Genomic DNA, 27,616 nt, shown 5'->3' on the forward strand with positions numbered 1-27,616 from the left:
AAATTAAAAATATGTTCTTCACCTCTGTATTGAATGTATATGCTGCATCCAGATTTGTGGTATCAGCTTATGTTATGTGATATGAGCAAAATGCATGTACACAGTAGCAAAAGAGATGGAAGAATTGGTATTTGTCTGTTCACAAAAATAAGAGAACAAAATATTGTTTATTTTCTGTATTATTATTTTGTGGTATTTTGCTTATAAGACATTATTTCTCAGGACACCACATGTTCTCAGGAGATAGTTCAGGACTGATAATAGTTTGGGATACACCTGTCAAAGGAAGTTCTCCACACCTTTTTCAACACTGGAAGGTCAATAAGGTAAACAGGTTTCTTAATGAGCATTGTAATTTTTATGTGACCTATTCCAAATCTAGTAATCTGATTTGAATTAATTTTTTTTAATACATTACCTTTTGTTTAACTGCAGAGGTGTATTTTATTTAAAAATGGTATAGAAGAACTGATACAGTGTGCAGTGATTCACTGACTTAATTTTTTAAAATTGTTTTGTAACTTAATTGGGTTGGGCACTGCAACAGACTCCCCAGGCAAGTGATCACACCACCAAGCCTGAGAAAATTCAAGAAGTATTTGGACTCTCAAGGCACACGGTGTGATCCTTGGGGCTGTCCTGTATAGGGCCAGGAGTTCATCTTTGATGTTCGTAGTGGGGGCCGTTGCAACTAAGGATTTTCTAGGAGTCTGTGATTCTGTATTTTTCTCTTGATATATAAAACATGAAGATACTTGGAGTTTGATAGCACTGTTTTAACAGGTAAATGCTTTGTTCTCTAGAGACAAAAATAAAATGGACCAGAGGCTTTAAAAAACACATTTGTTCATACCTTAGAGCCCTAATGTTAAGTCAGCATTTCCATCATCAGCTTAATTTTTTTAGAAATTCAGTCACAACAAAATCTGCCTTGTGGTTTTAAAATGTTGATGTGTAGGGCGTAATGCCTTAATACTGGAACGAACTTTTTCCTTAACCAAATAAAATTAATGGAGTAGAAAAACAGTGATGCAAGAGAAAAAATGGGCAATAATGTGTCAAAATACGAGTTTTAAACCACAAAGTTATATAATTTTCTTTATTTTCCATCCTTCTGTAGGAAATAAAAGAAAATGATATTAAAGGAACACCAGTAAATCATTTGGAAGTGCATCCGAATGGAAGGCATTTATTAATCCATGCCAAAGACAGTACCCTGAGAATTATGGATCTCAGAATGTTGGTATTTTTGGTGACAAATGTTTATTTCCTTTATGTTTTAAAATTTACATGGGGTAATAAATTCTGCAAAGGTATTAGTTGTGTAGCTGGGGAGAAAAAAGATGTCTTAATAATCAAGGATAGAAATGTTAGGGTTAGGATTTGTGGTATCAGCTTATGTTATGTGATATGAGCAAAATGCATGTGCACAGTAGCAAAAGAGATGGAAGAATTGGTATTTGTCTGTTCACAAAAATAAGAGAACAAAATATTGTTTATTTTCTGTATTATTATTTTGTGGTATTTTGCTTATAAGACATTATTTCTCAGGACACCACATGTTCTCAGGAGATAGTTCAGGACTGATAATAGTTTGGGATACACCTGTCAAAGGAAGTTCTCCACACCTTTTTCAACACTGGAAGGTCAATAAGGTAAACAGGTTTCTTAATGAGCATTGTAATTTTTATGTGACCTATTCCAAATCTAGTAATCTGATTTGAATTAATTTTTTTTAATACATTACCTTTTGTTTAACTGCAGAGGTGTATTTTATTTAAAAATGGTATAGAAGAACTGATACAGTGTGCAGTGATTCACTGACTTAATTTTTTAAAATTGTTTTGTAACTTAATTGGGTTGGGCACTGCAACAGACTCCCCAGGCAAGTGATCACACCACCAAGCCTGAGAAAATTCAAGAAGTATTTGGACTCTCAAGGCACACGGTGTGATCCTTGGGGCTGTCCTGTATAGGGCCAGGAGTTCATCTTTGATGTTCATAGTGGGGGCCGTTGCAACTAAGGATTTTCTAGGAGTCTGTGATTCTGTATTTTTCTCTTGATATATAAAACATGAAGATACTTGGAGTTTGATAGCACTGTTTTAACAGGTAAATGCTTTGTTCTCTAGAGACAAAAATAAAATGGACCAGAGGCTTTAAAAAACACATTTATTTATACCTTAGAGCCCTAATGTTAAGTCAGCATTTCCGTCATCAGCTTAATTTTTTTAGAAATTCAGTCACAACAAAATCTGCCTCGTGGTTGTAAAATGTTGATGTCTAGGACGTAATGCCTTAATACTGGAACAAACTTTTTCCTTAACCAAATAAAATGAATTGAGTAGAAAAATAGTGATGCAAGAGAAAAATGGGCAATAATGTATCAAAATACAAGTTTTAAACCACAAAGTTATATAATTTTCTTTATTTTCCATCCTTCTGTAGGAAATAAAAGAAAATGATATTAAAGGAACACCAGTAAATCATTTGGAAGTGCATCCGAATGGAAGGCGTTTATTAATCCATGCCAAAGACAGTACCCTGAGAATTATGGATCTCAGAATGTTGGTATTTTTGGTGACAAATGTTTATTTCCTTTATGTTTTAAAATTTACATGGGGTAATAAATTCTGCAAAGGTATTAGTTGTGTAGCTGGGGAGAAAAAAGATGTCTTAATAATCAAGGATAGAAATGTTAGGGTTAGGAAATTATTTCAAAACACTGCTGTGTTACATTTTGGGTGATATTGAGTAAGTCTTTGGGTGATATTGAGTAAGTCTTTTAGAACAGAATATCTAAAATTTCCTAGATTACTTGGGAGCCTAAAGTGGCATGAAGAATACAATGTTAGTCTTCTAAAGATGCTACTCAGAGCTTTATACAGTTGGATTTTTAATATCTCGATGGATGAAGATTTTACAACTTTTGTGAGCAACATGTTCTAGTGTTCATTTACCCTCAAAATAAAAGACTTTTCTCTTCTTTTTAAACAGAATTAGCTATATTTCAATTTATGTGCATTCCCTCTTGTACTTTCATTGGGTGGGAGTGAGCAGAATCTCTCACCAATTGCTTACTTATATAAGATGCACCTGAACTTTATGTTCTGGAAAGTCACATTAAAGATATGAACAACTTTTCTAAAATGTTTCATCCTTAATTTTGCAGGTTTCTTTCCATCCCTCACCACACAGAAAATCCCTGGAAGTATTTAAAAATTGTGTAGATGTGGCCCTTAGGTATATTGTTTAGTAGTGGATGGGACAGTGCTGTGTTAACAGTTGGACTTAATGATCTTGAAGGTCATTTTGAAACTAAGCAATTCTGTTATTGTAGTGGATTGAATGTTTGAACTAGCTGAGGACTTTACTGTATTATGGTGGACGTTTCTCTTTTTCTGTATATGATAAATTATAATGACCATGCTAGAAGCTGAACTATCCACTCAATCAAAGCATGAAATTGCTGAATTAAGAGAGAGAACCTGTAGTTTTTTAGGCAGTGTTCTGCTGTTGCTTCTCTTACTAAAATGTGCAGAGAGTTTTAGTTTGAGAGGGAAAGATGGGCAGGCATATTAATCTGTAAGAAAGGGTTTAATGTGGGGTGCAATTTCAAAATTATTTTAAGCAAATCTATCCATAGGAGGTACCATCTCCTGCAATCTCCCACACCTTTAGCTGTGTATTCCTAGCATTTCTTTTTTATCATTTCTAGAGATCTTGTGATGCGGGGTAAGTCAGATCAGTGAGCTGATCCAACTAAAAATTAGCCTACAAGTACAAATGATTAATTTTCATTTTAATCAAATCTCTGATCAAATTTATCTGATAGCTGCCCAAACACTAGAGAAGAAATGAGGGAGAGCCTGGGAAAATAAGGGTGGAGAGGACACCATCAGGACTGCTACTTTGACCACAGCCCACAGTTACATTGACTTCTAAGTCTATCAATAAACCACAGGGTCAGATACCCAGCAGTGATAATTTTACACGTCAGCATTAACTGTTCATTCCCTGCATGAGAAAAGAGGGGGTGGAGGTCACAGATGAACACAATTCACTTTGATTGACAGCTGGTCACTCTTAACTTACCTCTTTCAACTTGCTTTTTTGATCTTTTGGATAATGCTGCTGTCCTGTCACTTAGGTATGTGATCAGGGATTTGGTTTTAGTTCAGCCCTCTCCTTAGAGTTTCATATGAAGGTTTGTTTTACATCTTGCAGGGCTCTTCTAATGACATCTCAGAGATACTATCTTTCTTATTCATACTGCTAAAACTCGTATTTGGGCTAATATGGACTTGCTGTGGGATCATCTAGGGTATATTTATTTGGAATATTGTTTAAAATAATTTTCCTGTAATATTAAATGCACTGCACTTCTCCCAGCATACCTCCATTGTTTTTGCAGTAACAAATATGAAATAATGCTGTCTTCTGTCCTTGAGGGCATGGTGGTCTATTGGTGTTCTTCTTGCCATGAATTCTGCATTGTAGTACTGCTGCTGGGTTAGTGTCCATGTTGAACTTTGGTATCTTTTTCCAGGCTATGCCTCTTACAAGATGATATATCCTCTTTCCATCCTTTTGTGGATTCTCTCCTACTTGATGCTGACAGACTTTGGTAGTAGATCATTATTACTGTGCTGACCAATAGTGTTTCACTGAAAAAAGATTAGGATACTTAAGTTCAAAAATAATATTGAACACATTAATAGCAAATCAGCATTTATGTCTGAAATTTGTTGATCGTACTGCTGGTTTTCTGACCAAGGAGACATTAGTCTGAAGAGCTGAAGAGAGCTACTGGATAGGTTTAATCATTCAAGCTCAAGAACCATAATGAAAGCTTTTCTAACAGAGCTTGGTATAATAGTGCTAATTTCCCTGTATTTTTGCAAAGCCCAGGATCAAGATAGTGCAAATTACTGCATCTCTATCTGTTGTCTAGATCTGAGGGTTTCCGTTTTCTTCTGAAAGACAAGGATGTACATTTTTATCTATACTGTCAGGTGCATTATGAAGGTTAAGGAAAATAAAGGGGAAATAAGTACTTCACTCTGCAAAAAGTGTGTGCTTGCATATCTATTTGGGATGCAAGGTGTACTGATTTTTCTGAGAAATAGAGGGGAAAGTGACACTTAAAAAATTAAATTGTCTATCCTGAATATATCTTCTATATTTGCAAACTTTCTTTAGCTTGGCGGCAAAGAAATATGTAGGTGCCACAAATTACAGAGAAAAGATTCACAGCACCTTAACACCGTGTGGTACGTTCCTGTTTTCAGGAAGTGAAGATGGAAAGGCTTATGTTTGGAATCCAGAAACAGGTAACTAATTATTTTATGGGCTTAAGCCAAATTGTCAAAGCTGAGGGGGAAAGGATTTTTTGAGGTTTATTGAAACACTTTTGATATGGAATAAAACTTGGTAAGACATTCTTAAATCCTGAAGCTTTAGCTCCACCTTCTAAATAGCTGTTATTAATCTCTGAGATTTAATTCTCTAGAGGAAATTAATAGAGGTAACATTTGTAATATCCAGCATGACTGGAGCACCTGAGGCTCAGCTTTTTGTATGCTGCAGCTCTTTACATGTGGTGAGGATCTTAAGATGGAATGCACAAAAAATGTTTTAAGTCAGGTAAGTTTTTCTGTTGTGTTGTTTACAGGCCCTTGTGCAGAACCGCTTCATCTCTGTGGTGGGTGGTCAGAGACTGAATATTTTTTGTGTGTGGTATATAAGATTTCACTGTGAATTAGTTCACAGGCCAAGGAGTTTCAAAATAGCTACCAAAATCTTTCAGAAAAAATGTGACAAAAATGTAGGGTAGAGTTTCTTGTACAGGAGGTAAAAGAGATGAAAATAAGAGCAGAAAGTATCAGAATACCATTTTGGATTTGATGACATTATATTCTATCTGTAATTGTAATTTATATAGTATTTTAAAATAAAAAAGGTAAATATTTTGAAATTGGCAGATAACTAATAGTTCTGTTGTGAATTTCTTTCCATGTTTCCGACTATGTTAGCTTGCATCTCTGCATCTACATAATTTGCCTTAAAACTTTTTAAAAATTATAAAACTCAAAGGAAAGAGGAACTTTGTTATTAGTATGTTTTTATTGGATTTTGACTTCTGTTTACACACTATATTTGCATTTATAGTGCCATCAGCTGAAGACCTAATTTTATTTATATTTTTTAATAATTCTCTCCTCAACTTTCACTCCTGTTATCAGTGTTATATAGCTGAAATCCACAAGTAAGATGGCTATCTTTGTACAATGCAAGCACAAACAAATACTGTGGAACGCCACCTTTCCAGAACGTGCTTATCAGAATGAGAGAACTCATCTAACCTGGTGCATTCTCCTCTGGCATTTCCTGCAGCTATTGCAACAGCACTGACTTTTCTGACTTACTGAACAACTTAAAAGCATGCAATATTTCCTTTGTCTTATGCCAAAATACAACTTTTCAATCAGGAAATTGACTGAAGAATGTTTATTTACAGTGGCAAACATTGCAGTAATACAAGATTTAACCAACTGTTATTGTGCTGTATTGAATATTTCAAATATTTTTCCATGGCATTAATACACTTACTTCACTTCTGCAGGAGATCAGGTGGCCATATATTCTGATCTCTCCTTCACATCTCCACTTCGTGATGTTGCCTTTCATCCACATGAACACATGGTGTCTTTTTGTGCCTTTGGTCAAAATCATCCAATACTTGTATACATTTATGATTATAAAGGTACAGTACAAATTTTCTTGATACTCACTTGTAAGTATTTTATTTTTAGAAGAAATTTGTTAGTATTTGTACTTCTTTTGAGAGGAAAAGAAAACAGTCATTTGATGATAATGCATATCTTTTTTTCTGGGAGATACCAAAACTGAATTGAACATGATCCTGCACTACCTGTTCTATGTGATGCTGCTTTAAGCAAGGGTTTTGGCCTAGCCAAAATCACCAGAGGTCACTCAATTTTTTTTGTGTTTCATACTGTGTGATTTTTGCAGCACTTTATCATATATAGGCAGCATTATACAAAAGCCCTTTTTGCAATATCAGGATAGATTATGGATCCAGAAAATACAATTATTTGGAAGACTGATTACTAGCTTAATTAGAATATGAGTAGTTTGTGCCAGTTATGTTACAAAATAATGTTGAGGAGCTGTATAGAAATGAATGAGAGTGTATAGACTTATGAGAAATAGCTGTTATAGCTGTGATGTCATTATTTCAGAGATATGCTCATTCCCCATGTTGTATTAAAGAGAAGATAGTAATAAATGCTAACTTTGAATTTTTGGTATACAAAGTATAGTTCAGATTGTCCTTCGCAGGCTTTTTTGATAGTTGTGTTCAATTAAGAATATTTGCATCTAGAGAGTTAATGTGTTAATTATAAATTTTAATATTTAATGTATTAAAATATGCATTTTCCCCCAGTAATTAATATGCAGTAATTTTTTGGTATGAATTATATTTGCAGGGGATATAGATCTGTAAAGCTAATCCTGTCTTTATACAGTGGCTTTTTAAGTAACATGTAGTAGTAGGATTACTCATATAAAATCTCAGTGTAGGTTATTTGTTGAATTGGTTGACTTTTATGGGAACGTTAAGTGGAATGACTTTGTCATTAATATTCAGTGCTATACTCAATTAAGTAGGATATTGGTATTTTAAAAAACAATGAAATTTTTTGGGGTGAAGGGTTTCTTCAGATTTTTTTGATGAACAGACCGTGAGTCTTAAAAAACTTAATGTAGTATTTTGAAATATATATATATATATGTGCATACACATTTAGAGACCATACAGCACAGTCTTAGTTATTTGTGTCTTCTGACTGCTTAACTGCTGACAGTAAGGCTTTGCATAGGTTGTGGTCTTTTTTTGTATTGTTGGTAACTATCTTTGTGTTCCTTTTTAGTTAAAAGCACTCTTTTTGCTTTCAGAAAATAGTCATACTGCCACAGTGTTGAAAGAGTTAATAGTACAGTAATACTAATTTTAGTCACTGACTAAAATACTAATTTTTAAGACTCTGACAGCATGTGTTTTAGATATACCAACAGTTTCATTAATATCATGGGCAGAACGTCCATAAAGAATTCTTTCAACATTTACTGGCTTGAGACCATAGTAAAAAAAATTGCAGAAGTCAGCTTGTCAGTCAGTGTGTCCTGTGCCTGTCTGTCAACTTATGAAATATTACTCAGGCATCATAAACTCACTTGAACTAGGCTGGAAAAAATGTGAAATGTCACCAACTTGAACTCAGTGCAGGCTTTACATCTTTATTGCCTTTGAAAAATTCCTTTCTCTTCCCACTCTTTCCCCTCACCCAATGCCATATTTCTGTATGAAGAACAATATTGTTTATAAGCAATACAAAAATACCAGTTCTGTATGAGAGATTACTAAACACAGATAACTGAAGTGAGATATTGTGATCAGAAGAGTTAGGGGGAAAATGGGGTAGTAAGGGGAAAATTTCATATCACTTTCAGGTTTTCTCTATAGCACTGTTGGTACAGTTTTTGATGGTATTTGACTGAAGACATGGCTGGCAAAATGGCTGTGATCTTTCAAATTTTTTTCCCATGGCAATGTAAGGCTTCACCTGAGACATTAATATTGGTTATTTCTACAGTTGCTCAACAGGAAGCTGAACTCGTAAGAGATCTCAGTTCATCACTTACCACAGCTGCACCAAGAGGGCCACACTTCATTAGCAGTTTTTCTGAAATTCCTGTGCAAAAAAACTCAGTGATGTCTCCAGCAGATCAGTTTGTCAGTGCTGCAAGAGCCTCAATGAGAATGCAGAAGGTGAAACAAAAACTTGATTCTGTTATGGTAAGTCAAATTTAATTAATGTCAGAAGTGTGTAGTCTTTCCATATTCTGGAACTGGTATACCTAAAAAAACACATATGTGTTGTCATGGCATCTGGTCTTTAGAAGTGAATACATCTCTCACACTAATGCAGGTGTAAATAGCTCTTAAGAAAAGAACAATCATAAAAAACTTAATTCCATTTTTCAAGTACTGATGACACGGGATTTTTTTTTTTTGTGCTAGTACCCATTGCTCTTTGTCCATTTATGTGAAATCAGGGATCCATAGATCATTATGGTGGAGATAAAAACTTAAAAACTGTATGTGGCATACATGCTAGGGGTTTTGGGGAGCTGCAGGGCAGGGAGGAGAGTATGTCCTGTGCTGGGCACAGCTGTTTAAAGTGAGCTCATTGAAGAGCAGTGTGGACCCACTGCACAACTGAAACTGGAACCAAACAGAATATGGCATCTCTGAGAAAACAAACTTAAGAAATGTCAGAATCTGCTAGAGACAGGAAACACCACAGAGGAGAAATGCAAAGGAAAACGTGTCAGGGGGCACAAGTAAAAATACAGGAGGAGGGATGTGAGGAGTCATGTAAAATGAGGAGATGTAAAAGAAGACACAGAAGGAGGCAGGAAGATGATGCAAGAGACACAAAACAACACAGAAATAACAGAGGGAAAGAACAGAGTGGGCTTGAAGGGAAAGACGGGAGATACATGAGGACATGCAAAAGAAAACACAGATGATGGTACATCTCTGAACGTGTTGCAAACAATGGACTAATCCATGCTGGAAAGGTACAGTCCCAAAGGATGTTGTCTGGTGGAGGATCCATACTAAAGCAGTTGAAAAGAGCAAGAAAAAAAGAGTCAAAAAGAGCAAGTACTATGCACTCGTCTTACTCTTCTGCCCCACCCTTCCATTGCCTTTCCAAAGGGACTGAGTGTTATGTAATGGCAAAATCAAGGAGACTGGGGATTAGAAAGGAGAAAAAAGAGGTGCCTGAAGTGGAGACAAAGAGGGATGAAAAGTGTTTTCTTTGGTTGGGTATTTAACTATTTGTCTTGTTTCTCAATACTCAAATCGGTAATTAAAGCTTTTGTAATTGGCAATAAATTTAATTAAGTTAAATTCCCCAACTTGAGACAATTTTGCATGCAACAAGGATGCAGAATGTTCCTGAATAGCACTGTGAAGTTATAATTACTTTTCACAATGACATTAACCACATTTTAGTTTGCATTTGCTGTTTTTCATTTTGAAGTACTTTTGAGTGCATGTAGTTTTTTTTAATGTAATTTTAGGTTTTGTCTGCATTAATAAGTAGTGAATCACAAAAGAAACAGATGAGTAGATGAAAGTGGTTGTTGCTGGGGTTGCTGTAACTACTGTCATCGTCATCATGCTTTAGGGGTTTTACTTTGGATTAGATTTAGTCTGGTTCCTTGGCTTTGGCATCCCCATTAGGCCTGAACTTTGAAACTGTCTGGAGGAAAGCTGTGCCACTGACCTTCACACAAACCACAGATTTCTGAACTGTGAACTCCCAATGAACCCCTTCATGAAACACCACATGGTAGCTCTCATGGATAACAGTAGTATGCTGCTTCTACCTTCCAATTACATGTGGCCTGACACAAGGAAACAAACCTTGTTTCTACTTTCTGCTCATTCTGTTTTGCTCACCTACAAAGTGAGTGCTGGTGTTGTCAAGTTGTTTATCAGAGAAAGGCACAACATGGATAGAATGGAGCATGTAGCCTTATGTCTGGGACAAGTATTCCAGGAAGATACTCCAGGATAAATTTTTACTGTTCTGGATGTCTGGCCATATGAAGAAAGAGATGGGGTCGAGAATTTATGAGGACCTTTATCATTGCATCTATATACTCCCTGATGAACCAGTGCTTCTGGACTGTGGAAGACAAATCTGTAGATGCTTTAGCAGAAGCATCTACAAGTTCCATGTTACTGTGTGACTAGATCAAATAGATAAGCCTACAACTGTGTTTGAAAGAATAACTTTCAGCTACTGGAGTTTTGTAACCCTAGATTTACATTGACTAGTTTGGGATGAGTAAGTCCACTGTGAACAGAAGAATGATCAGTGTTTTTGACAGCATCCTCCAAGCCCTCTACTGATGTGGGAGATGTCAAAAAGTTCATCTGAGTCTTCTCCCTGTGTGAGTTTCCAAACAGAATAGGATGGTGATTGAAAGAATGCACATCCAGTTTGATGATATCTGTCACATAGCAGTAGTGATTATAAACACTGAGAGCGCTTCCTTGCAGGACTTTATGAACCACTGGAATATGGGGGAGGAGATTTCTTTGAAAGGAGTCTTGATGCTACTCTTTTCAGTGATCCAACATGAGACTCAGGGGACAGTGGTAAATACATTTCAAGCAGGCATGGGATAATTTTTTGCGTGTGGCTGCAGTACTGCTTGCCTGATTTATCACATTTTGGACAGCCCAAGAGTAAAATATACAACATTAAAATTGCTACTAATTTGTAATTGGGAATTAGTTTTTAATGTGTATGCAATTCCCTTTCTCATATGAAAAATGACACGTGTATGTAAGTGGAAGGCTTATTAGAATGCACACTCAGATGAATGGTTTGCTAAAGTGTTTGTCAAAGTAGAACTCTTAAAAGTTGCCACTCAGCCACATGTGTGAGAATGTGTTAATATTTCTGGGAACAGACAAGCGAAATGGAGAAAGTCGACTTTAGGAAACCACATGTAGGGTGGCTTGCTGCCCTGTGGTCGAGTTGGAGCATTAAAAATCCAGATGAGAACACAGGTGTTACCTTATATGTATTTCACAGACCCATGGAATATGTTGAATTGGAAGGAGCCCCCAGAGATCAAGTCCCGCTCCTGGCACTGCACAGCACCAGCCCCGAGTCACACCATGTGCCCGAGGTGTTCAAACACTTCTTGAACTCTGTCAGGCTGGTGCTGTGACCACTTCCTTGGGGAGCCTTTTCCAGTGCCCAACCACTCTCTGAGTGAAAAAATTTTCCTGATAATTCAACCTAAACTTCCCCTGACACAACTTCAGGCCATTCCCTTGGGCCCTGTCACTGGTCACCACAGAGTGCAGTGTCTGCCCCTTCTCTTCCGCTCATGAGGAAGCTGTAACTGCACTGAGGTCTCCCCTCAGTCTCCCCTTCTCAGGCTGAATAGACCAAGTGCCCTCAGCCACTCCTGACGCAGCTTCTCCTCCCAGCCCTTCACCATCTCTGTTTCTGTTCTTTGGACACTCTCTAATAATTTAATGTCTTTCTTATGTTGTGGCACCCGAAACTGCACAAGGCACTCAAGGTGAGGCAGCCCCAGTGAAGAGTAATCCTGGTCTTTGGGTCATGTTTGCATGCCCTTGTCACAGACACATAGGAAATGCCATGTTGGGACAGGCATGGTGGCAGCATACCTTGTAGACCTGGCCTACGGTCACACCTGGAGTCATGTTTTATGAGACAAAGGTGCTGAAACACACAAGCAGCAAATCTGCCAAGGTGGGAGGCTCTGGTTTTAACATGTGTCAACTTAACAGCATGGCTACTGGACTTAAAACTAACTTTAAAGTGTAGAGTTTAGAGTTCTGTGACTTAGATACAGGATTGGAAAATGTGATGTCAATATATTAAAGTTTAGGTTAGGCTAGGTAGAAAATACTTTGATCCTGTATAAGCTTGGGTTCTTTGTCTTATGACCCATGCCCCCTTTCCAGTTCCTGTTAGAACCAATAATTTTTTTTGTTTATTTTTCTTCTTTTTGCCTGAACATGAACCTTAACAAATTATAGATAGATTAAGCTTCTTCTCTTCTGCAGCAGTGCCATTCTTAACCCAGAAATTAGACCCAGGAGTTGACTATTGTGCTAAAGCTTTAGCAATTCACAAAAGCTAAGACCTTTTGATACAAAAGGTAAAAATTAATTTTTGTATGAAACCAGAATGCAGAGTTAGCTTCTGTACCACATAGAGAAATTACAGAGTAGTGAATCTTGGAAGCAGTTATTATTTATCTCTACCTCAAGAAACTAATACTAATGTGTGGTTCTGTTAATGGAGGTTTCTGATAGGAAAACATTTAATTCATCTCTGGCTCTTGGAAGTGCTCTCAAGAGTTTTTCATTCAATTACTATTTATGTTTTTGTTTTTTTTTTTTAATTTCCCTTCCATCTAGCAGTAAAAAACCAGTTTAAAACTATCCCTAACAAGGGCATGATATATGTTGTGTAGGGAGGGAGAGAAGAGCTTTCTTTGAAGATGTAGTATTCTAGATCTGAAATTTGGTTTTTCAATGTCTGACCCCTTTGTAGCCCTTACAAACAGCATCTGTAAATACTCTAGTACTAGTCTTGGAATCAATTACATGTTGGCTGCTTTATCTCTCAAGATATGCTTTTGCCTCCTTGTCAAGTCTTAGACCATTCTATTTTTTGTCTCATGCAATTCGCTTTTAATGTGAAAACCAGTTTCACTGAAAGTGTGTATTTGCATAATTTGCACAGAGCTGCCCTAACACAGAAAAGAAAATGCAAATCATATTTTTTTAAGACTGGCAAAAAATATGTAGGTATCTTTATTGTGATGGAAATGATAAGAATGTTTTAACTCTTAGTTTTACTCAATTCACAGTAGTAGTAAACTCTGTCCTTGATAAAGCTGTGGTTTGTGCATGAAGAAAGCAGAGTCTCTTGTGAAAAATAAGTAAATTCATGGTTGGCTCTCTTAGCCAACTTTGCTTATTGTTGTAATGGTATTTAGTAACGATTTCCCACAGCAGGCATTAAAAAAAAAAAGTAATTTTGTTTTGTGAATAGTCTTATGTCTGCCTGTTGTAGGAGCATTAATTATTTTTCATAGAATAGTTTACTTCACCTGGAAGCAGTTGTACTGGAATCATAATTCCTCACTCATTAGCTGAGTGCTTCCCATTTCTGTTACAACGTTGTGCCTTTTTTTCCCTCCTTGGGCCTCTCAGAGATTTAAATAATACATAAGAGCTAGTGGCAGAAAGGTCATTAAAACTCTGGTTTTGTCTCTGCTTTGGATGGGCAGTCTTTTATAGCTCACCTGAATTCATCTTCACTACCATCAAGGGGAGGAATGAATCACTTCCTGTAAGCCTACTTAAAACTTAATTTTTAATATATTTTATTAAAAAGGTTTTCATCTTGTTTTTAAGATCTTGAACAGGAAGGAAGTATTCTAATGGAAATTAGACTGCATTTTAGAACAGGTGATTTTCTTAAATCCTCGAGACTGCACATTCAGTCCTCTCTTCTGTGTGTCTTGTTGCATTTGATTTCAAAGTGTGTTATTTGGCATGTATTGTGAGAGTGTTTGCATAATACAGCAGGAAAATAAAGAGAAGTGAATTAAGTGTTGTACAGGAATAACTTACACAGAGTTCCAAATCCCTTATATAATTTGTTCCAGGACCAGAATCAAGACAAGCTTACCTTCATAATTCTTTCCAGGATGAGGTAGGGAAGCATCTATTAAGTGTTAGTTTTCAATAGTTTGTTCTGTCCTGTTTAGCTTGATTTCCAAAGGCCAGTATATTCAACCTGTCTTCATTTCCTGGTGTTATCTGAAATCTAATTTTTGATAGCAAATTTGAAAGAGACTTCCATTAAAGTATTTGACTGGAAAGCTTCTGTTTGTCTTGTGGTGTAGTGTGCACTTAGCAAGAAATTCATGCAAAGGGGAGATCTCATTTATCTAGGGAAAAAGGCTCTCCCTAGAGTTTACAGTAGATTAAAGAAGAAATGAAACACTGGGAAGCTGAGATCAAAACATTTGCAGAACAGATTATTTTTTCTGTGTTTGAGTAAATATGTAAGCTGATGGCTTTCCACCATTCTTTTGTATCAGAGAAAACTTTATATTATTGAAGCTTACTTGCTTGCATATGTAAATGTAAGAAAAGCAGATTGATTTATTGTTGCAGTTGTTCAGAAGGCCTCCATTCTGATTACATTTCCCAGCTACTGTTTACTAGCATTCATTAAATTTGTACACTGTAGTAAAATCTAGTAGGTTTCATGCTTTTTAAAAATTATGTTCAATGATTAATCTGATTTTCTGTCTTACTTTTCTTTCTGTCAGCTTTGGAGTATAGTCATTACAATTGTGCACTTTTGCTGCAAGATTCCTTGTTAGTCAAAGATAATATTTGCTATAAACTTTCCACATTAGAATTAAATCCATATTCCTGCACAAAAACCAGACACATTAAGATGAAGCTCAGGTGTAGTGGTGCAGAGCAGTTGGTGGCAGATACCCTCTGGCCCAGTCAAGTAATTCAACACACATTTTTATGCTTTATTACCTGCATTTCAGTACACCTGCCAATACCCAAATATTGAATTGAATAATCTTTATTGAATTGCAGAAATTAGAGTTCTATAAAATATTTCACTTTTGAGATAGGAGACAATCACCGATTCACTTTGGTTGAACTTTCTTTAAACAGAATTTACCAGCCAGTAGTTTGAAAATTTGCAAAATATCACTGGCCCATCACTGAAGTTTAAAGTTCTCATCTAGAGTTTACTGGGGCCAAAGGTAGTGCTCTGCTGATTGGGAGATTTTAGTTGGATTGAGTGACCATATGCTTTTATTCTATATGATGAAATAGGCTTGACTTTTGAAAGGGTCAAGAATTATGTTATCTTATGTGAATAACTCTCAAGAATTTTAGCATACTAATATCTTGCTTGAGGAAAGTTGCAAATATTTTATTTAAGTCCTGTTTTTCTTCTGCTTTGGCTTTGGTGTATTAAGGCAGTGAAAAAATACTTAACAACCAATAAAATTCTCAATTGGATCAACCAGAAACTTAAGATCATTAAATTTTTTTTCATTGACTGTATTGGATAATATGGCAAGAATAAAATTTGGGAAGGGCTTTTGCTTTTTAATAACACTATATATATATCAAGAAAGTCTATAGGAAAACAGATTTTAACTACATTATCTTTGTTGCTATGGAGATTAGAACTGGAGCTATATTATGTGTAATTTACAAGTAGGAAGTGCCTGGGATTTTAGTGTTTATTTTTTTACAGAAATCAGTTCTGTGCTAGGATTGGTTTAAATTTTTTATTTTCCTGTAGTGCTAAGTATCTCTTCATGGATGTAGTGTAGTTTGAGTACTCAAAAAAAAAAGAGAAATTATTTCAATATATTTATAAGTTTATGAGCATATGCATGTCTTCCTATTCTTATACACAAAGATGCAACAAAATGCTGGTTCAGACAGTTTTGTTTCATTGTTTGCACTGCTTGACAGTTAGTGTCCATATATAAGCACACAATTCCATTTATTGCTGTGCCAGTAATTTTTCCTAGTCTGTATCTCCAAATACTAAGAAAAAAAAAATATTGAAGTTGTTAGTCGTCATCAACTTGAGTTTTAATTTTTTCCCTGGAATTTAATAGTTATTTACAGTAAACAAATATTTCTCTTCTAGCTATTATGTCAGTAAGTGACCCAGGAAATTACACTTCACTTTCTGGTTTGTCTTCCTATTACAGGCAAACTCAAATCTCTTGCTTCCTGCACCATCATCTCTGTCACCACACTCCAGGCTAAGACTGCCGGGTGCTCTGGGTATTCCACTGAATCCTCTGTATTCTTTCACTGCTGAAAGTGGTAAGTTTCTTTGTTTCTTCACTCTTTGTAGGGAAGGGGTGATAACTTCGATGAGGATTTTTTTATTTTCTGCCTTTTAAAATTTTGCTGTGCAGCTCTTTCAAGGACTAACCCAGTTTTGTTATATGTGATATTGTTTTTGAAGTCCAGTGGGATACAGTCCAATGCTGTTTCTTCGTAAAATTTTTCTTTCTTTAAGCTGTACACCTATTTATTAGTGCTGTAAGTTCATAGAAGAGGATGAGATTGCCAGCTTTTCTTAATGTAATATTTTGGTAATATTTTTATGCTTACTGAAGCATCTTAAACATGGGCATTCAAAAATAATAGAATTTGAAAGCATATACACTGCTACAGAACCTTAGTGCTTGATAGTGCTTGATAGTCTATTTGCAGTTTTTTTTAATCTATTTTTAGATTTTTTTTCCCTAAAGATACTTTGTATTGAAAGATTCTGAGAAAAAAGTAATGCAATTACGTACATTTGTGATGCTTACTTTGCTAATAATATCTGTTTCATTGATAATCACAGTATTTAATAATAAAATTTATAGTTTCATGCCATTTTTTTCTGGGCACCTGTAAAATAAGACAGAAAATTGGCACCTCAATTTCAAAGTGTTTTTGTTTTGTATCCTTGAGAAGAGTAAAAAGAATTCCAGAGGGAGGGTGGAATATATAATGAAATAAAAACACGTAATAGAGATTTAAAATGTAGATAGTAAAGATAGGAATAATCTCTATAATTATACAGAATTATCTCCTAAAGGCAGGCAATTTTTTTCGCAAATGAAGTTATGATTACTTTTTCTGAGCAGCTGGGGAAATGGTCCTTAGCATGGTCTAAAAGACAGACCACTGGTCTCAGAATCACTCTTAGTCACTAATTCACAATGCAAATGGCCATACACCAATTAACTTCAGTCTTTTTATTTTCTACCTAAACAAAAGAGCTTGGAGCCATAATAGTATTCATCTGTTGCTCAGCGGATGCACGTTATTTCCACAGTGTGTAAATCTTACAGAGGCAGTAGAATGCATATGCTTACATATTGTGAATACTTAAAGTAAGTGGACTAACCCTTTAAAGAACATTAACATATGATTTTAAGTTGTTCTACATGGCTATTCCTAGTATTGCTCAAACCAAGGAATTTTATTTTCTTTAATTTTACTTTATGCAGAAGCACAGATAAAAGTGTTGATGGAGACTTCCAAATAGCATGAGTGAACATAGGTGTATGTTACAGCTGTGTATGAACACTCTGTGTTTTTGTTTCCAAAGCTGACCAATACTTCCAAAATGATCCACAGGTATACAGGAAAGTATTTATACAAGGAAAGCGTCGTAAAACAAGAAATATAGTAAAGAAGAAGGCATGAGAACAGGAATTTTTTTAAGGGAAGGGAACCATAAAAATACTAATGGGCCACAATTGAAATAGATTTTTCTGTAAGAAAATGTTTTAAAATTGTGGATTACTTCTCTGTCATTTTGTGGGCCTCCAAGTTGTTCTATTGTGGTAGACTTGTTTTCAGTGAAACATGAAAAAGATTTACTTATTTATTTCATCATTCCCCATTGGTTATATACTAAGTGCTGGTGTTTGTAGTGCCTAACTGCCAGATAAACTTTACTTTTGAATAATAGAAAATCTGTACTTAAATGTTTCTATTGATTTATTGATTGTGCTGTGAGGACAGAACCTTTATTTTCTGTGTTGGCTTTATATACAAAATATATTTTCATTTTGTACTTATGTTAATGGGGACGTTGCATTGTTAACAATGGCCTGTACTAGAGATCCAGCAGATGGTTACATATTCCTGAAGGTTATGTTGATACTTCAGTTCTGTCACCTTTTACTGTGCATTTAGTGCTTCTTAAAGCAAAATGCAGAATCCCCATTTACATGTGTAAACTACAAAATATATTTTCATTTTGTACTTATGTTAATGGGGACGTTGCATTGTTAACAATGGCCTGTACTAGAGATCCAGCAGATGGTTACATATTCCTGAAGGTTATGTTGATACTTCATTCTGTCACCTTTTACTGTGCATTTACTGCTTCTTAAAGCAAAATGCAGAATCTCCATTTACATGTGTAAATCTCTGTTAGCAGTATATTTAACCATGTAACAGGTGTATGTGCATGCTCTAATAGTTTGGTAAGGTGGTAGCTGATACGTTGTAGTATGAGCAGTGTAGCACCCTGAATATATGCAGCCCTTTCTTTTTAAAATAGGGTTTAATTGTCTCAGTCTTGCCTGAGGTAGGAAACAGTGGAAAAACAGTGTTTCCATCTATGTGCTGTATGGGCAGTAGCAGTAACACAGCAGATCTTTCCTGATGTTTAAATCTTGTCCTATCCAGGTACATTTGCAGAATTAGCTGTTTGTGGCTTTCTAATATTATACTTCAAATGAAAGTAAGTTTCACTGCTATGATTTTAAATATGTGTGTTCATTTTGATAAATAGGTTCTGTATACCCTGACATATCATGTGTTTTGGCTTTTCTTCAAGTGCATAATTTCACAGATTTATAGGCTTTAACGAAGCCCCAGTCTTATTCTGCTATTTCCCCACTTCCCTCAAGATCAGTTAGCTCATGGATGCCGAGGCAGGACTGCCTTTGTTTCCAACCATTTTGCTCTAAATTAAGTAATTAATTGTTTAATCATCTGATAGAGAGCTTCAGTATCTTTCTCAATGACAGAATATTCTTTATGTGAGAGGAGTAAAGACAAGATCATGATATTATTGACCATGGAACCCAACCCTTAAAGCAGATTCGCCTAGAACTCAGGACTGTATCCATTTGGGTTTTGAATCTCTGAGGGTGGAGACTCCAGAACATCTCTGGACAATCTGTTACAATATTTGATTGTTCTCACAGGAAAGGATTTTTAATTATCTTTAAATTATATTTTGTGTATTTCAGTCTGCTTTGGTACATGGGATTATTTCTCCCCTAGTTCAGGACTTGGCCTTTCCCCTGGCTGAATTTCAACAGGTTCTTGTTGGCCTGTTTGTGTGCCTTGTCAGGGCACCTCTGAATGGCAGCATGTTCCTCTGCTGTATCAGCTCCTCCTCCCAGATTTTTATCATCTGCAAATTCATTGAGGGTGCACTCAGTCCTATCATCCAGGTCATTAATGGAAAAGTTCAAGTGTGGACACCAGTATCAACCTGTGGCGTGTACCACTGGTCTAAAGTCTCCAGCTAGATTTCATGTGGGTGGTTCCAAACCTCTATACTCTCCAGCTCAGCCAACTTGCAGTTTGCTGCACTGTCTATTTTACACAGTGCGCACTTGAGCTGTTTGCCTGTGGGAATGTCGTGGGGGACAGTGTTGAAAGTCTTGCCAAATTCAAGGTTAACAACACCTACTGCTTTCCTGTTGATTCTGTGCAGGTCTGTGCAAGAGATAGTTTGGTCAAGAGCATAGTTAGAATTACTAGAAAAACATAATGCATTTTGTCAAATAGTAATTAGCAAATAAGAACCACAAAGCAGGTACAATACATGGATCCACTTATTTTTATGTGTTATGTATAAAGCACTTCATTAGAGACATTTCATCAAATTTAACAGAATTAATTAAAGAAAAATCTCTGTTGTGTGCCTTCCTCTCACAAAGATTGTTTCAAATTTGAGGGAAAGGCATGGAACTTAGGTTTTCTTACTGTCTGTCATAGTAGCCTGTTTGCTGAAATATTTCATCAGGATTGTGACTCATTTTACCACATCAGGATAATTTTTGTGTCTGCCTCAGTATAGCTGTAGCTGTGCTCATAACAATGTCAGTAGTTTGAAAAGTTTGCTAGATGTTTGTCTTTGGAGAAAGTAATCTCCTTTGAGTTTTACATTTGTAGTTTAGATTCACAAAGTCTTATGGGTGTTTAGTACTATAAGAAGTCTGTCCCTAAAGGTATGTAATATTTAAGGTTGCTGAACTTCTTTTCTTCTTCCTTTGCTTTCCTTTTTTTTTCTTTTTTCTTTTTTTTTTTTCTCCTTCCTGGGTAACACAATTTGATTAAGGTCTGTCTTTGATAGTCAGAATTGAGGTTTTACCTTGCCTGTGCTGTATAGCTCTGGCTACACTCATGCTTAGTGCTGGTTTTATCATACCTGGCCTGCAATGCTGTTCTGCAGCACTGCACTGTAGCATTATCCAGAATTTTGTCTTAAACATTCCTGTCTCTTTCTTCTCATATGCTCCTCTTTCATAACTTCTTCCAGGATGACCCATTTCCTAGTTGTTATTTTTTTAACAAATAGGGAAGTAGCAAAAACTCCAAATTTTCAATTGCTCATTCTGGCTGACAGACTTTAAAATCCCCTCTGGTTTTGTTTGCCTTTCCTCCTTAAGACTGTGAGCATCTTTGGACAGTGAAATCACCTTCCTATGAGACACTGTTTTGGAGGTCTGTGGCATGCCATGAAAGAAATATCTGGCATCTTTGGGCTTTATTCAACAGTGATTGTGCAGTAACTACCATTATGTTCAGGACATGCTTTCTAAAATAAGTTTTAGGTTTCAAGTCATTGTAATTAACAGTGACCCTAATTGTTAATTATCTGGGAGATTGAAATTTGACTATAAATACTACACAGATCTGTTCAGTGAAATTTGGACTTCAATAAAACCAGTTAATTAAACTTGCTCTTAAAAATTAATTACGTATGTGCTAGAAACGTGATGGTTCTTGTATCTTTAAAGAAAATCTCAAAAACAAAAAACATTTTGGCAGGGTTGAGAACAATTAGAAATTTTCTCTCCATTAACACAACTGACAGTCAAAGGTGTTTTCCACTTATATAAAGGGAAAGCTTCAAAGCAGTCTTTATTGCTCTCTAAAAAAATTAACAAAACTGATTTCATATTTAAGTCCTCGGTTACATTTGATAGACTATTTAAAACTGCTTCTTTCAGTCTCAAGCAAATGGTGAAATAGATTTCTACATCAGAGATATCAGAAATATTAATGCATCAGTTAAATGTTCTTAAAATACCATTTTTATTCTTGGGGTTTTTTTTAGAATCAGAAAAAGGAGATACAATTTTGCTATACTAACTAGCAAAATTCACGTTGTGCAGAGGTGCTGCAGAAATACATGTCAAAAGTTGCAGTCTGATATTTACGTTAAATCAATCATTTATTTTTTTCCCCCTCCCAGTATATTTCATACTTTCTCCCCAGTTCTGTAATATCTATCCTTTGGTACTGCAATAGCCTTGAAGGAATTGAATGGACTTGTTTGGGTTTTTTGGTGTGTATATGCCTTTCACACAATGTTGTGCCACTCAAGGAAGAATGTCTGCAGAAAGCTTGTTCAGTGTGGCCTTACTCTTTTTGTCTCTTCCTGAGAAACTCTTAGGGGAAAGAAGACTTACACAAACTGTAATTGTACATGTATCAAATGAACAATTTAATTAAATTTCATTATTCTAATTACTTATTTTTTTCTAATTTCAGAATAATCATCAACAAAATATTCCAAAGAGATACTAAAAAGCAACAGAGTTTATATTAACTGAAGAGTGCATGTATGTGTACTATATAGTCCAAGTATAAGATGAAATGCAGTATATGTAGTATCTCTTGAAAGAGGTGATTGAAAGACATGAGATGACTAAAAGAAGCCATGTGGTACAGGTGGCAGCATTGCCATCTTCCCTGCACTACTGTGCTGAAAATACGTAATTTTGACCTTGGGTGGGGGAATATTTTTTATTTAGAGGGAGTGCCAGTGGGAGTGCCCATTGGAGAAATCTGTTACTGGGATCCCATCCATGCAGGTAAATTGAATGGCACACTGAATACATATATATTTTTTTTTTAATCCTAGCATATTAGTGTTAATACTGTATTGTAAAAAATCGTATTTTAACATAGGAGTAAAATGTCTTCCTATCCACTTCTTAAGAGAATCTCTAAAGTGTGTGTAAAAGACTTCTTGCCAAGAATATCAACATAAGAAAAGAACTCAATTTTGTTTTGAAAGAATATTGGGTATATCGTTTCCCTATTGAATTGTAATGTATGCTGCCTCATTAGCTCACCCAGCAGCTTCATTTAGATTTGCTGTGGTGGTGAAAGCAATTAAGCCTGCAGGGCTGCACAGATCAGAGCTATGGAAATGGTGTAGCAATTTGGCATAATGTCTAAGTTCCATTGACATTTTTCTTTTTATTCCCACATCTTCTTAAAATTGGGGCAGAAACATGTTATGGTGAAGAGAACCAAATACACACCTAAAAGATAGGTTCAGAACCCACACTATTAGTTAGAAGTGGTTTGAGTGTAGTACAATCTGCTGTAGGTAATGATACAAAACTAATTTTATTTTATTTAGGAAAAAAATTACAAAAGGGAAATAGGTAATGTATAATAATTTCACAAAGTTTCTAAATTTCCTTAGTGTTGATGAGTCTGCTGGCCTTTTTTTTTTGTTATTGATTGAGAAAATAATGAAGTGATGTTATGAGGCCTGTGCAAAATAGTTTAGTAGTCTTTTCATTATTTGCCTGAACTGTTTATCTTTTCTGTTTATTCGTGTTACTATTCTTATCCTTCCTTCTTCTACAGAGGAAGAAATGCAAGTTCCCCCTTCAGTAAGGGATATTCCTTATAGCCTTGGTGTGATCAGGCAGTCCAGTGGGCAAAATATGATTTGATTAGCAGTCTGCTACCCATGGAGTCTGGAACTGGACAGAAGTGCAGAGCACTTTCAGTATGTGCTATAGAGGTGCTGCCAACATAGGAAGTGATACATGAGAATAAATGCTTGTGGAGTGGTTAGCTTCCTGCAAGCTGCAATCTGCTGCTAGTAGATTATGTCATGTGTTTGAAAAAGGGGAATGTGCATCAAGATGAAAGAAATAAGTGTCTAGTACTCTCACTTCGCAGGTTTTTTTTATGGTCTTACACAGTTTGCTGTCTTCCTGCTCTGTCACATATCTGAAGAACTAATTCTGCCTGACACACTTTTCAGAAATTGAGACTTAAAAAATTCTCAAGAGAACTGTTCTTATATTTTTTATGGGGATGGATTTTTTTAAATGTGATCCTTTTCATTTAATTATTCTAGTGAGACACTGATGCCAAAAAATTAAGAATTTTGCTTAGTATTTTCTTTTACATTCCTAAATGTAGAAATGCACGTTGCTTCCTGTTATTGCAAGAAATATCTTACTGTTACTTTGAAGAATTCTCACATTTTCTGTAATTTGGGGGATGTAATTGATTTGAACTCTGTGGCTGGATCAAGTTGGTGTGTTTTCTTTCTTTCGGAAACTGAATTATTTAAACATCCCCAACATTAACTTGGTAATAATAAATAGCAATAATTATAGCAATAATGCAGAACACTAGCACTTTCTAAGTGAGTAAACATGACTTATTTTAGTCTCTTGGTTTTTGAGCATATTATTCTGTTGTGTGATTTTTTTCCTTCTGTTAACCAAAGATAAATATACCTTTACAGTCATTATAAGCCTTTGTTTTAACTAAAGATTACTGCATAGTCACTGAGAATTTATTATAATGAATTAAGTTTTAGATCCAGTTAGCAGATTTTCTCTTTATTTTTTAAAAGATGGTAGGAGAACTCAGTAGAGAGAAATCACCAGCTCAACACCACAGAGCAGCTTTCAGCAAGTGTCAACTGATGTAATTATACTGATATTTGCTTAAAGTATTTTTACCATAAGCAGAAGAACATTAAGTCTAAAGTGCTTTTTTATATATGTCTGTTAATTTGAATGGGAACTCCCCTGGGGAAAATGATCATTCATTTTAAGATGTTCATATCTCTCACTTTGACTTAAGGGAAATGTGTAAGAGAAGACAGAAAGAAAATAAACCTTTTTTTGTTATTATTTGCTTATAACGCTATGGAAAAACTGAAATTTTTTCAAAGTTAGTGTTCCTATAAAGCAATAGGAACATCTATCACAAGATGTTTGTTATTTTTGTATACCTCCTTCTTTTATAACTTATTTGGCTATACCATTTACATTTTGAAGTAGGTGTGACTCAGTTTCTTCAGTGCAAATGGATTTAAAAGGCTCATGATGTTCCAGCTTACAGCTGACTTTGGCAGTAAATAAAAATTAAGAGTGTCAGGATACACCTGTGCCTTCATCATGGCTTAGAGGCAGCTCAGGCTATTCTGCAGGGGAAGGAACTTCCTCAGAGCTCTGTGACCCTGCTGTGCTGCCCACATCACTGGACAGTGTCAGAGTTCTGGCTCAAGGCACAAATACAGGACCTTGTCTTACAGTAGAAGAGCTGGGTGTTTACATTTAAAAAATTAATAGTAAAAATTATTTTTTAATTTGAAAACATAAGTTGTATAAATAGATTCATCTAACCACAAAAATGTTCCAATAGAATAGTAAAGACACAGAGACATAACCATTAACATTAATGACAATCTAGTTCTTCTATTGTAAAAGGTTGCTTATCCAGTTTCTTCTGATTGATAAGATGTTATAAATGTCAGAAGAGTTTATATTTTCTAGTTAAACTTGCTAAAATTGTTTATACTGAGATCAAAGACACATATGTTCCTTTTTTATATGTTCTTTCTCATATTTCTTCTAGGTAAGTTAATTAAAATATTTCTCTAAAAATTATACTAAATACAAAGCACAATAACAGCAATCTTTGAAGATTCCAGAAACTTTATATAAAGAACACCATTTATATTTACTTGAAATTGATGTATGTTAGGGTAATTACTGCTGAGCCTTCAGGCTAAAGGAAGTACTCTCAGCCAAATTATACAAGGGTGTGGATTAAATGAAGCATTACTCTCTGTTTGGCAGCAATGGATATAGATTGCAAAATCAGGGTGTGACGTCGTACTGTGCTAAGTCTCTGCCAAAAGAGATTTGGCCTAAGTGTGCCCTTACTTTCTCAGTTATGTGGATCCTAAAACAACTGAATCTAATTAATTCCTAAGTAGAGAGGTCCTGTTCACGGTTTTCACTTTGAGCTTGTCTGTAATTTTGGGCTGTTGAGCCATGAGACAACAACATGCTTGAATGAAATTTCAGCTGGTCACAGAGGGGGAAACAGTCCTTCTGCCAAGGGCTGTGCAGTCAAGTGTCAGTTCTCTTGTCCAGCAGAAAGTTCACATCAGCAAGGATGCTGTCTGTATAGCAGTAAACATGAGTGAATAAAATGGGGAAATTGGAGCAACACAAGCAGGGATCAGTCCTTCTGTTCCTGTCCAGAGGAGCTGGGAGGACTGTGGAAGAGCCCCAGTGGCAGACATGGTGCACAGGAGGGAGACAGCTCTATCTCCCAAGAGGAGACCAAAGTACTTTGACTTCATCGCCGGTTCTGACAAGTTAGCAAATCCTAAGTACATTAAAAAAAAAATCTATGTTTTAAACATACATTATCCATTCCATTTTGGTACACATGCATACTTTTTCAACTGCTTTAAAAAGCCTTTGCTTATTTTGTTGATAGTTTTTATGTGTGAAGCAATTAAATTTCCATGGATTCACATGCACTTTGTTACTCTTGTTGGTGAAGCACCAATTTCAGTGAGAGCGAACTTCCCTGACATGATTAATTCTGTGAATATAACACCTTTTAAGTTAACTTTGGGTGTATGTGATCTGGATCTGTAGTATGCTCTGCAGTAGTTGTGGTACCGATGCAGTTTGATCATTGTAGTTTGATACCCATCATGTTGGTCCTGTAGAAACCAATGACAGAGGATGGTGGCTTGGGAAAGCATTAAGAAAGTAGAAGGCAGGTGCAGAGAGGTGAGGGCTTCCATAGGTGTGTAAGTCAGACATTGCTGCTGTCACACAGTAGTTTGCTGTTGCATACAGAGCTGGCCTCCATGTGCTTGCCTTGATGCAGATGAAACGAGAGCTTCACTGGAGCCTGCATGCTCATTGTTAGCTTGCTTGCTCACTGGAGGTTGCAAGGAACAGTGACTCATTCCTTGTTGGCCTCAAATGAAGCACTAGAATTCTCTTAAAACTCTGCTTCTGAAAACTTGTATTTGGGTGTTTTTTGCAACCTTATGGTCTGCAGTGCAGGATTGCAGAGGTTCTTTTCTCATGTTTTCCTCTCATAATTAAGGTTCAGTTTTTTCAGTTTTTGCTTCCTCAGGCAAAGAAAAAAGATTCAAGTGAGAAACAGGCAAATTAAAAAAAAAACTCTTTTAGTGTCTCCCCTGCTCACTTGACCCAGGGCTCTGTTCTGGCTTGCTGGACAGTCCCTTTGCAGAAGGCTCTTACTCGACCATGTAACAGATAGTATTTGACACTCACTATCTCATCTAAAGATTGACTCCAGCATACTGCATCCCCATATGATTCTAGATAGCACATCCCCTTTTCCTGTCCTGTCAATCTCTACTCCAGCTGTCTATCTATTCTAGCTTCTGGTGCCTCATTGATTGGGGTTTTTTACAGATTAGCTGAAGGGTGTTGCAGTGGCATATGTTGATACAGGTCTTTCTGGAATCCTTTCAGAGCCTGACTGGTCAAAGGAAGTAGAGTGCTGCAGCTAATATGCCAAATAATAACATACATGAAATTGGAACTTCTTTCAAAATATGTGTTGAGCATCTTTTGGTGTGACAAATTGCCTAGTAGCAATTCGACATGTCATGAGAATTCATTCTCCAAACTTGTGGTTGTCACTATGCACCTACAGAGCATAGTAAGATTCACTTTGTGAGGTGTTGTATTTTCAGGTGAAGACCTTGAATAGCTTTCATTTTCCTACTCCTTGCATCTTTGAGTTTTCATTAATGGATAATCACATTTAAGCAGAGTTCACCTCTGTAGTTAAAAATGATTACCCTATCCTTACAGTGGGTTTTTATTTGGTGACTGTCTCTATACAGAGAAGGTATTCATGAGGTGTGTCACCTCTTCTGCTTGTTCAGGAGAATGTTGTAACAGGGTTATGCATGGTGCTGATTGAAGAACTTCTGTTGTGAGCTGGGCCCTGGCTAAAACCAAGCAGGTATTTCTTTTGTATACGGCCTCCAAGCATGTTCTTGTATTTTTTCAT

General features: G+C 36.0%; 1 protein-coding gene across 5 annotated transcripts in view; it reads left to right on the forward strand.

Annotated features, from left to right (window-relative positions):
- Positions 1-27,616, forward strand: part of AHI1 (Abelson helper integration site 1) — an 86,168-nt gene that overhangs the window by 23,457 nt on the left and 35,095 nt on the right. For all 5 annotated transcript variants that reach the window (XM_039707605.1, XM_039707609.1, XM_039707606.1 and 2 more), the window contains exons 14-19: positions 223-326; positions 1,121-1,239; positions 5,203-5,333; positions 6,626-6,766; positions 8,682-8,884; positions 16,438-16,555. In XM_039707605.1, coding sequence (XP_039563539.1) covers positions 223-326; positions 1,121-1,239; positions 5,203-5,333; positions 6,626-6,766; positions 8,682-8,884; positions 16,438-16,555 — 816 coding nt within the window. The remainder of the gene's footprint in view (positions 1-222; positions 327-1,120; positions 1,240-5,202; positions 5,334-6,625; positions 6,767-8,681; positions 8,885-16,437; positions 16,556-27,616) is intronic.

The sequence above is a fragment of the Passer montanus genome, unplaced genomic scaffold (assembly GCF_014805655.1).
Source record: "Passer montanus isolate IOZ18808 unplaced genomic scaffold, ASM1480565v1 scaffold2, whole genome shotgun sequence".
NCBI lineage: Eukaryota > Metazoa > Chordata > Aves > Passeriformes > Passeridae > Passer > Passer montanus.